Genomic DNA, 13426 nt, shown 5'->3' with positions numbered 1-13426 from the left:
GGGATCACGGCTCTGCCACCTTCGTGTGTGGTCTTGGGCAAGGCTCCTTATGTGGCAAAGCACTTAGAACAGGGCCTGGCCCATAATTAGTCCTCAGAAATGATAGATATTATTGTTGTAATGTCGGGGGATTGCAGCCCATGGCCCCTGTATACAGGGTGTCTGTCTTAGGTGTGCTCTTCCAGAGGCTGAATAAGAACTGAAATTCAAGTTCAGGGCTTAAGGCACAGGGAGATGAGTCATGGGGCACTGGGTTCCAGCAGTCCTGGTCACCACCTCCCCTCCAGGGCCTCATTATCTCTGCACAGCTGCCTCCAGCCCCTCATGTGGACAGGCTGAGGGAGGGCACTGGAGGCCTGGAGTGAGGTCATTGGGCCCACCCTTGGATCTGAGGCCTCTGCCTACAGGACTGGCCTTTCCCTGGCTGCTCCAGGCTCTCCCCTCCCTACCAGCACCATCACCAACCACCCACCCGCCCTCGGGGGATTTCCCTACTTGCTCGTTGTTGGTCACCCTAGATTCCTTTCTCCAAGCTCATCAGCTTGGATGAGAGCCTTTAGCCACCCACGCTCTGAGTGTCAGGCAAGGACCCAGCCCACGAAACAGCTGTTTTCTGCTTGCTCTTCTCACAGGAAGAAAGAGGAGGGAAAACTCTCCTTTTTATCTACCCCTCTGCCTTTCCTTGACTTATACAGTCCAGCTGGGCCCGCCAGTTAAGAAAGTTTACCTCCTAAATTAGCTGGGTGTGGTGGTCCATGCCTGTAATCCCAACTACTCAGGTGGCTAAGGCACGAGAATCACTTGAACCCCAGAGGCAGAGGTTGCAGTGAGCTTAGACTGCACCGCTGCACTCCAGCCTGGGTGATGAAGTGAGACGCTGTCTCAAAAAAAAAAAAAAAAAAAAGAAAGAAAGAAAGTTTACCTCCTGCACTACACTTTGCCTGATGGTAGTACGGGGAGGGGGTGCTCTAAGTGGAATGAGCACAGATTGGGGGTCAAGATACATCATCACTTACTGTCATGGTCTCAAGTTTCGTTATCTGCAAAAGGAGGTGATAATGCCTCCTTTTTCGGTCTCATCCACAACCTTGAATCTGACAGCAAGTGAGCAGGAGAGTTCCATTAGGGGAACGTTGCCTTCCGTCCTTCTGTTGTAAGGTCGCAAGAGCCTAAGACTGAGATACAAGAAAGGGAGCTCCCCACACCTGCCCAGACTGAGCAACTCCGTGAGCAGGAACTTCATGGGGGCTGCTTTTTGTTTCTTTGGATTCCACTTCATACAAGGAAAGGAGCATGTTTTCCTAGCTAGGATACATCCTCACAGGCAGCTAGATATCCTGCCTGGGAGAAGAAAAGAAAAATCAAGGGAAACAGGTTTTTAGCTCATTTAGAGCTTCACAAAATTGTACATTTTGATGTTTTGCCTCGTGAAGTATTACTGAAATACTTCATGGCCAATAAAAATGAGAAAATGCAAAAAAGTAGACAGAAGGAAAAAAATAACTTGTAGGAGTCTCAGCCTATGATATGCAAGCAAATTTCCTGCTCTCAATTTTCTTTGTAAGCGTTGAAAAAAAATGGTCAGGATTGCATTGTGCATGTATCTTCCTTGATTCATGAGAAAATTTCCAAGCTACATGCTTTTGAAAAACCATCTGTTGCTGGCTGCCTCGCCTTCCATTGACTGGATGTACCCGCTTTTCTTAGCCAATCCCCTGAAGGTGTGCATTTAGGGTGGGATGAAATATGCCTGTGCTGTTTCCCAGCTTACTAATTGTTTTAGGGTCTCAGAGATCAATTTTCTTAGGCAGACAGCTGGCTCCTATTGTGGTAGCATTTGCCATGGAGCACCACTTTCCCTGGGCACAAACTCCGTTCTCTTATTGCCCCAATAGAAATAACCCTGATACCCGCCCACGAGTCTACGTCTTCCACTTGCTGGATGACCTTTCCCAGCTCTCTGGAACTAACCACATGCTCTTGGCCTCTCACCCACCACTGCCCCTGCAGAGAGGACACCACCTCTGTGATTTCCCAGGTTTACAGGCTTTCCAGGAGGGAAACCCCAGCCACACTCTGCTCAAAATGCCAGTGGTTTTGGGAGCCATCTCACCTGACTGTGTACATCAAGCAACATGGACAATTAGGTGAGGGGACTGGTAGACATGGCGGGGAGGCAAACGTGGAGGACAGAAGATGTGGGCTTGGATCCCGGTTCTCCTACTTATTAGCTGTGAAAACTGAGACAATTATTGAACCTCAGAGCCTGGGTTTCTTCTTTTATGAGAGAATAATTCCTTCCCTCTAGAGTTTTTGTGGGAATTAAATAAGATAATTATTGTGAACCTGCTGAGTCCAGTTTCTGACCTCAACAAGACAGTCAATAAATGGCTGAGATTATTCCCCACCACCTCACTCCCAGGGGTCAGAGTTTTCTGTCCCGTTGTTCCATTACCCATACTGTCTCTTAGTATGTACTGATGAGCTCTTGTTGGCAAAAGCTTTATCCTCTTGGAGCAATTTCTTCAGAGCCATGCTGGTGTCAGCCAGCTGGTCAGTCTAGCAGCCTTGAGGATTTACTGGCCCATTGCTCTGGTCAGATCACATGCAAATAAAGGGCTCCCTTCCCTCATCTTGTTCAAGACCACTTAGCTTACTAGGAAATAACAAGATAATCAAAAACACTCACTCCTTCTTCCTTGTACCAAGTATTTTCATGGGCTTATATTTAATCCATATTCACTGCCATGTGCAATGAGACTGAGTACATTCAAGTCGGCTCTAGCACTCTAGACTTCTGGCCCCTGTCTTCCCTTTTGGTCCGACTCTTGGTCCTGGACCAAACTTATCCCCGCTAACCTGAAGATTAGGAAGAGGAAGAACTAGATAGAAATGATGGTTCAAGTGCATCAATGTGTCCAGTGATTCTCAAACTTTGTTGCCCATTAGAATCACTTGTGGAGTTTTAAAGATTCCTGATGTTCAAGCCACACCATGGACCAATTAAATTGGAATATCTGGGCATGAGGACCAGGCAGAGTATTAAGTCTGAGAACCAGTGACTTAATTGCTGTTGCTAGTTTGCCTGTATCAGTGTTGTCTACCATGGACTGTAAGTTCTGGAACAAGAAGAACCACATGTATCCCACTTTATAGCATTCCATGTGGAGTCAGACACACAGCCAATGCTTCCGATGATGATGGAATACCTCAATCTGTTTGTAATTAACTCTGAAATTGGAATATGGTGTATTCCAGGATCACACATATGTCCTGAAGTCATAGATGATAAACATTTTATTACACTAAAAAAGTCATCTGTTAACTGCTGAACTGCAGGGGGACCACATGTGAGGCTACTTCAGAAAAATGGCATCAGATAACATATATAGATTTCTGGCATTACAAAATGGCTAGATTCTCCCCTACCTTCCCTCATTAAATATTAATCAGTGGCTTAGGTCAGTTCTAGTGGGAACACTTAATTGCTGACTTCACATAAAACCAGGATTAGCCTAATGTGCCAATGGTATGAGTCCATTCCTGGCCATCTTCCCAACAGCCAGACTGCTGTGGCTTGGACACCGGAGGCAACATCTGGGGGGCCTCAGTTCCACTCCTCTGTGGTGAGCTTGCTCTTCCTAATAACTGGCTCTGGAGTCACATCAACAATGGTGGCATTGCCATCTGGGGCCCACATGAGCCCTCTGGGGCCTGCTGCATCCCTACTGGGCTGCGGTGGGGCTCTGAGGTTGGGACCAGCAGCCTGAGCCTGGTTCCACTTCACTACACAGCAAATTGTATACCCAAGGGAGTGGTCATGACTTGCTGCTCCTCATTCATGTGAGGAAGTGGTGCCTTGCCTGGGATCCTGTGTGTCAGAACCACAGCAGGCCTGGGAGGCACGTCCAGCTGGGGTTGGGGAGGACAGGCCTGCATGACAGAGCTGGGGAGTGGTGGGGACACAGGCAGAGGAACCAGCACTGCCTGCCTTTTGATTCAAAGCAACTTCAGAAGATCCCTGTGTCCATTTCCACATATTGGTTATTTGAACATTTCCTAAATGACTTCCTCATCCAGCCTGAAGGCAAAGAGACCATTCGCTACCATCTGGAGGCTCAGTTAGCAGTTCCAAGTGGCTGGCACATTGCACCTGAGTCCTGCAGTTCCTCAGGCTGGCCTCAAATTCCCGAGGAGCGCCTAAGGCAGAGCCATTTCCCAGATCCGCAGGCTTCCTGGCTGCTCGAGGGGCACTGCTCCTTCCTGCTCCCACCAGCAGTGTCTCTGATGGCTTCCCATGGGATCAGATGGCCTCCTCTACCTGCAGTGTGGGTGGGGGGTGAGGGGCAGGCTGTCCGACCCCCTCCTCAGTAGCTCATATTTCTCCTTTGCCCAGCTCACCTTCACCCGAGCACCAGGCCACACTACAGAGGCACACTGTTGACTGCAGTCTGCCACAGGACCGAGGTCAACAGTCAAGACATTTGTCTTTTCCCTTCCCCTGGGCCAGCAGACATCGCCCCCTCATCCCAGGCCTGGAAGGAGGTTCCTCAGAGGCCCTCGTGGTAGCTGCAGCCTCCTGGCTGTTAATCTTGCACCAGGAAGTTGATGAGGGCAGTTCTCGGGGACAGGAAGGACTTCTTGATGCTTCGTCCTTGCAAAAGCCTGACACCCAGCTCGCTTTGAAGAACAAATTTGTGGACTTTGTCCTGGTCCCGGGCAACTTGTTGGGGCACAGGAATTTTTCCACAAGCTTTATTGTTGATCTGAGAAGGAGAAAAGCCAAGATAAACAATGAGGAACATCCTCAGAGTGGCAGGCAGCCCAATACCAAACCTCCTGCCTGTAAAGGGCATGGCTGCATTTGTTTAGGGGAAAGGAATAGAGGTGGAGAAAGGAGGAAGTCAGCACTCTGCTTCCCATAAGGGTAAAATGCAACCAGCTGAATAGGATTAATGCCTAGACCTGCAGAAAGAGACCGACACTGAGACTGCATGTGAGTGCCCGTATGTGGAGTGAGGACCGCCTTGCATTTTCTGAGCACTGCTCCCATACACAGCTGTCGTAGAGATTATGTCCAAAAGCCTCAGCATGAGATGGCTTGGGCCATTTCCAGGCAGAAAGGGATTATTCTGTCATCGGGGCTCAAGTTTAAGTTCAGATCCAGGTTAGAGTGAGCTGTCCCCTCAGATTTTACCTAGGTCTCAAGTGGACCAAACAGTTGATGGTTTCAAGGGGGACACAGTCAAACTTCTCTCTTTGCTGACTGGCTCCAGAAGGGGGCGCTCTAGTGTGACGACTTAGAAATTGGACCCACATCTTGTCACATTAATCACTCTTTCTCGCTTAACATGGGTCAGTACAGTTCCAGACACAGGTGGGTATTCACCGAATATTGATTCAATGAGGGAAGGTGACCATGTGGCTCAGTTTCTGAAGTCATGCTTCCAAATCCTCAATCCCATTGCTCCGAAATCTACACACACATTACTTTCACTAGCTCTTATTTTTCACTTGGAAAATATAGTCACAGTCTTAGGAAAAGTTACTACGAATAATTCCTCAAGTTTCAACCAAAGCACATTATCAAATGTCCCCTAATCACCCACTTCATTTTTTCAGTTTTGCAGAACTTGGTGGCATTTTTATTGCCTGCATTAGCCTAGGTCACAGGGAGAGGACGAATAAAACACAAAGTCCTGGCATATTATGAAATACTGTTTTGAAAGCGTGAGGCTCCATGCTGCAGCGTTTTAAAGCGTTCTGAAGCTGGGGAACTAAGTGTGTGGTGTGAAGGACTGTGGCCCCCCTGCCCTGGTGTTTCTGAGCCATTAGAAGCTGCCTTCTTGCAAGGCCACATGCTTGGCTGGACTGAGACCCTGGAAGAGACCTCCCAACTGTCACCCAAGAGCCATGCCCCTAGTGAAGTCCTGGGGTCCCCAACAGGGAATTCTCAGGACATGCAGTTATTAGTGAATCATGTCTTTCCTCCTATGGAAGAGCAGCCCAGGGCAACATCTCCTCTGGGCCACCACCCACAGAGGGGGTGCTGGGTGAGGGGGAGCATGGTGCTCTCATGTGGGGAGATTCAGGTTTGACTCTTAGGCCTGGTCTTACAAGCTGTGGGATCTTGAGCTTAGTTTTTTGTTTTTTTTTTCCTTAAGGACAGAATTCTCCAGATTCTGGAGTGAATAACCTGTGTAAAGGGACCAGCTCACTAAGCTGCACTCCCTCTGCCTTTGTCAAGAGTGCTGGCCAGGATAGAAGGAGCTGGCTGTGAGATGTCCTCTTTGACGCATGGCCTCAGCACAACAATGACCCATTTCTAAACCTTCGAGCTTCCTGTGCTTTGCTGGAGCCGGGCAGGCTGGTCCTAAGTCATCACTGGTGACAGCCTGTCCAAGGGACCTGAGTCATTCTTGTCCACAGCTGGGGCTTTGGGGGCAGGGCATGTGATCTCTGAATGTGGCCATCGTGCTCTGAGTCTTTCCCATGCTGCCTCGGGCACCCTCACACGGTTCTGGCTCCCCAGGCCTCCCCTGAGTTGCCTTACCAAGGCAGTCCCTTCAGGGTGAGTAGGTGCCAATCATGCTCCCCCTGTCTCTGGCATAAAGCGCCAATGAGATGGGCAGAGAAGTCAGGTTGGGACTCAACACTGAGCCTGAGCTTCAAGGGCCCAAAGAGGAAGAAGCACATTGACATCACTTCAAAAAGAGGCTGCTATGCTGTGGGGCTCTTGCACCTCCATCTTTGGAGAGGGCCTAAGCATGACTCTCCTGGACTTTTCTGACACCTGCCGGACAGGGCCCAGGCCACAGGTGTTCCTCCCACTCGAATCCATCACCTGTCCCCATCATGAGGGTAGCCTTGCGATGGCTAATAACAGTACAAGCTTCCATTTGCTGAGCTCTCACTCTGTGCCAAGCATTGAACTATGCAATTCACTTGTATGAACCTGTGAGTCGATGCATGAATATCCCATCCCATTTTACAGATAGGGAAGCTGAGGCACATGAAGTGAAGTCACTTGTCCACCTAGGCTCCACCCCAGGCAGTGGTAGAGACGGGATGACCTGACACAGCCCCTCTCTCTCCTGCTCACACACCCTGGTAGCCCCCTGTCCTCTGAGGGATGTCTGGCCTCTGAGGAGGGGACACTCCCTACCTTTAGCTTTGTCTCCAGCACTGCCCTATGCCCTCTGCTCCAGTACCTCCCTGGCTCAGCCCGGGTCTCTGTCCCCCTATGTTTGTTCCTGGTATTGCGACACCCTTCTCTCCACTGGGGAGAGGCTGCTCCTCTTTCAAAGCCAAAGCTGCCTGTCCTTTTCCTCATAACGTGTTTTCTGATTCTCCAACTGCCAGAAGTGGCAACACTGATGCTAGCAGCAGTCACCATTCAGAGTAGATTCTGGACTAGCTGTGTGACCTTCAGTGAGTTATTTAGCTCCATCCTGCCACCATTTCCTTGCCTGTAAGATAGGGTTAGTCACACATCTGCCTGTCTGTGAATGGGGATAACAACAAGCCTGCCTCACAGGGCCACTGTGCTTAGTAAATAAGCTCACACCTGGGAAGTTCTAGGGCAGAGCGTGGCCCTGGGTCGGCGCTCACTCTGTATTAAGAGGATTTTGTCATTAGTGCATCCAGAAGCAGGCTAAGCACTTCCTGGCATTATCCTACCTAATTCTCTCAATAGCCGGATAAGGCAGGCACTGTGTGTGCCTCCATTTTATAACTCAGGAAACTGAGGCTTAGAGGTGTTAAATATGTTGTAAAACTGAGACTTATACCCAGGATGGCCTGACTTCTGAGCCCTTACATAAACTGTGTGTGACAGCTCATGTGCCCCCAGACCTTTGTTCCAAGGTGATAAGGCGGTAGCTCTTGTCTCTGTATCCCTGGTGTGGGCAGAGCCCAGCATGTCATAGACACAAAGAACATGGGCACAATTGAACTGAATGACATCAAACTGCGCTTGCAGCCTGTTTCTGGCCAGGACACAAAGTGAGATCACATGGAGCGAGAACCCAGGCCTTCACAGAAGTCCTTGCTGCTGGCACGGTGCTGACCCAGCCTGGGTTCTCAAGCTGGGTGTACCTGCAGGGAGTCTTACACATGCTTTTCATTTTAGGTTTGCATTTCAATGATTATCTAAAATTATTTTTACCAACGATCAAAACTCAATTTCTTTTCTGCAGTGGTAATTTAAGATAGATATTTTCATAGACTAAAGCCCTCTCTTTTTCTCAAGTTAGCATTTCTCAACCGGGCTGAGGACAAGTTCTCAGGGATGCATGAGCTATTTATTTCTCATAAACATTACTCAAATTAAATAAATTTCTGGGCTGGGGCTGGGTGCGGTGGCTCCTGCCTGTAATCCCAGCACTTTGGGAGGCTGAGGCGGGCAGATCACTTGAGGTCAGGAGTTTGAAACCAGCCTGGCCAACATGGTGAAACTCCATCTCTACTAAAAATACAAAAATTAGCTGGGCATGGTAGCACATGCCTGTAATCTCAGCTACTTGGGAGGCTGAGGCAGGAGAATTGCTGTAAGTGGAGGTTGTAGTGAGCCAAGATTGTGCCACTGCACTCCAGCCTGGACAACAGAGTGAGAGAGACTCTGTCTCACCAAAAAATAAAAAAAAAAGAAAAAGAAAAAAAAAAAATTCTGGGTTGGGTGTGGTGGCTCATGTCTGTAATCCCAGCAATTTGGGAGGCTGAGGCAAGAGGATTGCTTGAGCCCAGGAGCTTGAGACCAGCCCGGGCAACAGAGTGAGGCCTTGTCTCTATTAAATAATAATAATAATCATAAAGAAAGAAATTTCCTCCATGCCACAAGGATGGTTTTAATAATAATAACAATAAAGAAAGAAAAGAAATTTCCTCCATGCTACAAGGATGGTTGGTTTTGGTTTTGAAGATTTTTGGAAGAAGCCTGCCAGGGCACCCTCACATCCTCTTCCCTTGGGGTGGGGTGGCAGAGAACACAGTGCCAGGGGAGTTGGTGCAGAGACAAAGGGGCTGTGAAGGAGCCTGGTCTCCTGGGCAAAATATTGTCTTTCCAAACCTCCAGCTTCCTGCTGGGCCTTGGGTCTGCACAGGTGCAGAGGGGCCAGGGCCTGGCTGGCCAACCTCTGTGGGGTTATGCCCTCCCTCAGCCCCTAGGTGGGTTTGTTCAGGGCACTTTTCACAATTTGCAGCCATTTTATTTATCTTACTCTTTCCTTTTTATTCTTCCCTATCTCTTCTACTATGCTTTAAGCTCCATGAGGGCAGGGAACCTGTCTGTCCTATCTTGATTTTGTATCCCCAGAGCACTATGCCTGATGTAGAGTCAGACTTGCTAAGCATTTGTGAATAAACCTGGGCAAGGTGGACCAACTTCACTGAGCCTGAGTCTCCTCAACTGAAAAAATGAGAATGGCAACGCCCACGTTATAGGGTGATAAGAGTGAAATGACAATTTTGAATGTGAATTACCTGGCCCCATGTGTGGTTCCGGGGAGACATGTGGTTCCAAGTCCACTCCCTGTCCTCTTTTTTTCTTCAGACACATCAGCATATTTAAGAGATATTCACCATATATGTGTCTCATTTAACAACTTAAACAAATGTAGAAAAATCACATATAGGATAAACTATAAGGGGGTTACTTGCTCTTAGAAAGGGTTTAAACGATAAACTCCTCTTATGTATTTAAAATCACCTAATTTTCAAGTAAAAATTATGGAGCCTTTCTGAAATATGTTTTACAGGTATTACTCCACAGCCAACCACCTCACTGTCACCCTTCCCCAGCCCCCAAAAGTCCCCAGGAGCATCCGAGTGAAATTGAGAGTGACTGAAACACGGTCCGCAGTTGGAAAGGAAGATAATGAGAACCTGTAAGGCAGGCCAGGTTTATTACTCCCCTTTCCAAGCCCTTGAGGGCCATGAGAGTTTTATGCTCACATGCTTCTGGTGTGTGGTGGCCTACAAAACTGAGGGTACTGGCAAAGGAAAGACAGGCCTTTGTGCCTTCCGGCCACAAGGTGTGGCTGAGGGCTGAGCTGAGTGAGCTAGAAAGGCCTGCTAATAGACCTCTCAAAACCACCACAGTATTTAGGGGCCACCAGCAGGGCAGGGACTGCTGGGTTCTGGGGTTGAGGGGAGACACTTACCAGAACTGCCATCTGGACAACCTCAGGCTGCTGCAGGAACTCCGGGTCCACGGCAGGCCATGCCTGGAGCAGCACACTGGCGTCCCAAGTGTAGTGGGCACAGAGCTTCCTCGGCACCAGCGCCAGGCCTGCAATGCCGAGGCACAGAAGGGTGGGGTCACTCTAAGAACAGGGAGGCTTATGAGAGCAGGACCAAAGCTTCCATCCCAACACAGCCTGGCTTAGAGCTGTGTGAGGAGCTGGTGGGAAGCCACACCATGGCTGCTGGGTGCTCACCACTTTGGCCTGGTTTATAATCCCAGGTTGTTGGGTAGCTTTTGTTTTTCACAAATGGCACGCAGAGCTGTAAAGATGGATGGATAAGCCATTCTAAAGTGTGCATTTGGAAAAACAAGGCTGCTGATTTGAATGGGTCATCTCTCTGAAGTTCTGCTGGTGAAGGAATGCCTTTGTGCTACCCTGAGAGCTGATTCCAAAGTACTGAGCAGCATTCGCTACCTATCTTGCCTATGCATTCTATGGTCTGAGAAGGCCTCCCAACCTGTTCTTTCACTCACAATTACTGGAGCCAGGATGCAGTGAACGGCAGGACACTCCTCACCACGTGCAGGGGGATCCTAACCTTCCTGCAAACTTCCTCTCGGGAGAGGAGCCCTCCGTTTAGTGGAATGGAAGGAGCTTTCCTTGGCTCAGCGTGGGCCAAACACGAGGAAACACTGAGGAATGAAACCCTCTCAAGCCCCGTTTCCCAGAGTGCTTCGTGCCGCAGCCCCCAAGAAGAGGTGGCACTAAGGGTAGCAGAGGGCCAGCTGTCCAAGTGCAGCTGCAGTGGCCAGTGCTCCAGGACTTTAACTAGGGCTTGTCCTAGCAGGGAAAGCTTTGACTTAAAAGCCTCTGCTGTAATCTCAGCACTTTGGAAGGCTGAGATGGGAGGATCACTTGAGGCCAGGAGTTTAAGACAAGGCTGGGGAACACAGCGAGACCCCATCTCTTAAAAAAAAAAAAATTAGCCGGACATGGTGGCTCATGCCTATAATCCCAGGTACTTGGGAGGCTGAGGGAGGAGGACTGCTTGAGCCCAGGAGTTTGAGGCTGTAGTGAGCTATGATTCCCCCACTGCAGTCCAAACTGGGTGACAGAGCAAGACCCTGTTTCATAGATAGATAGATAGATAGATAGATAGATAGATAGATAGATAGATAGATAGATAGATAGACAGATAGATACATGCAAGCCTCTGTTGATTTCATGAGTATAAGAGATGCCCCCAAAGGCACAGGGAATACACACCACAGAAAAATAGATCCCTGGGCAGAAGTGGGCAAGTGAATATGGCCAGCATGCCCATTCTGGAGCAGTGCCCTGGCAGCTGCAGTCCTCACCTGGGAATAGCTTTTCCACTGGTGGTGGAGGTGGAACTGGCCCTTTGACACCTCTCCCTTGTTATTAGCCCTGAGACTAGTACAATGCATTAGAGGGATAGGTCTATGGCTCAGGGTATGGGCTGAAGCTGAGTTTGTGACAGAGGGAGTCAATTCCACCAAAACCAGCCCCAATAACACTGGGTTGTGAATGACAACTTTTTGTTTTATCTTCCTTGATGACAAATGTAGTGTACACACTCCTTGCAGAAAATTTGGAAAGGCCCAAAATATAAAAATAGAAGTCACGTTCACCCAGATAGCATTTTTAACTTTTTTTTTTTGAGACAGAGTCTCACTCTGTCATCCAGGCTGGAGTGCAGTGGCGCGATCTCGGCTCACTGCAACCTCTGCCTCCCAGGTTCAAGCGATTCTCCTGCCTCAGCCTCCTGAGTAGCTGGGGTTACAGGCGCCTGCCACCATGCCCAGCTAATTTTTTGTATTTTTAGTAGAGATGGGGTTTCATCATGTTGGCCAGGTTGGTCTCGAACTCCTGATCTCAGGTGATGCACCCGAAGCACTGGGATTACAGGCGTGAGCCACCGCACCCAACCCCAGATAGCATTTTAAACTTATTTTAAAATATAGTAATTTAATGTATTTAATAACTATTTGTATATATAAAGCAACTCTACAAAACACCACCACCACCACAAGATCATGCTGTAAATACAGTTTTGTATGTTCTTTTTTCCCATGTTTTAAAATGATATTTAATTTCATGGCAAAGAATGACACACAATTATATATATAATAGGACCCTAGTTTAATAAAAATTTTATATGAACAGATTGGAAGGAAATAGTAATAACATCAGTTGCAACAAAATAGTAATAACATTGGTAGTAAATAAATCAAAGTAGTATCTCTGGGGAGTAGAAGTATGGGTAATTTCTCTTTGTTTCTTTTTTTGAGACAGAGTCTCACTCTGTCATCCAGGCTGGAGTGCAGTGGTAAGATCTCGGCTCACTGCAACCTCTGCCTCCCAGGTTCAAGCGATTCTTGTGCCTCAGCCTCCTGAGTAGCTGAGACTATAGGTGTGCACCACCACGCCTGGCTAATTTTTGTATTTTTAGTAGAGACAGGGTTTCACCATGTTGGCCAGGCTGGTCTCAAACTCCTGGCCTCAGGCGATCCGCCTGCCTCAGCCTCCCAAAGTGCTGGGATTACAGGCATAAGCCACTGTGCCCAGCCTTCTCTTTCTTTTTTAAAGACTATGTTACAGATTTTCTACAAGGGATATTTTATGACTTTTTTAATTTGAAAAAATATTTAACATTTTTTCGTCCTGTGAGATCAGTTTAAGATTTTTCTTTTAGGTTCTTTTCATGATTTCATTTTCTTCTCCATTTAACTTTCAAATCTATTAGTAATTTATTTTGTGTTTACTGTGAAAAAACATTATTTTAAAAAAAATAACATGGTCAACTTTCCAAACCCAATTTGTTGAATATATCTTCCCTTCCCTATTGGTTTGTGATTTTTCTTTCAAGTATTATATCAGGGACTGTTTCAAAAACTGTTCACTTCTGAGCTACTCAAAGTGCTTGTTTGCCATAAGGTAAATAACTTGGGCCAGAATGTAAATCAACACATCACCTCCTTCATTGAGAGGGAAAAAAAATGGTAGCCTAACTCAGTGGTGTCCTCAGTGACACAGCTGACTTAGGAGCTAGCACAAGCTCCTTATCTTGTTGTGGACTGGAACTGAGAGTTCCACCGACCGCTGTGACTTGCACTGTCCATCAGTCCATTCTGTTCTGTTGACCTGTCTTGGTTCTTGTGCCAGTGCCACAGCCTTATTTGTTGTAGCTTTCCATGTTTTACTACCTGGCACTCTTGCTG

General features: G+C 47.9%; 1 protein-coding gene across 2 annotated transcripts in view; it reads right to left on the bottom strand.

The window, feature by feature from the left end:
• Positions 1–3279: 3279 nt before the first annotated feature.
• Positions 3280–13426, bottom strand: part of LARS2 (leucyl-tRNA synthetase 2, mitochondrial) — a 159883-nt gene continuing 149736 nt past the window's right edge. For both annotated transcript variants that reach the window (XM_003818489.5, XM_008971820.5), the window contains 2 exons: positions 10161–10288; positions 3280–4766 (listed from right to left, as the gene is read on the bottom strand). In XM_003818489.5, the coding sequence (XP_003818537.1) occupies positions 4587–4766; positions 10161–10288 (308 nt within the window). In that variant the 3' untranslated portion in view covers positions 3280–4586. The remainder of the gene's footprint in view (positions 4767–10160; positions 10289–13426) is intronic.

Source organism: Pan paniscus, chromosome 2, assembly GCF_029289425.2.
Source record: "Pan paniscus chromosome 2, NHGRI_mPanPan1-v2.0_pri, whole genome shotgun sequence".
NCBI classification, from domain to species: domain Eukaryota; kingdom Metazoa; phylum Chordata; class Mammalia; order Primates; family Hominidae; genus Pan; species Pan paniscus.
The sequence above is the reverse complement of the archived record's forward strand: the minus strand, read 5'-3'. Positions and strand labels throughout refer to the sequence as shown.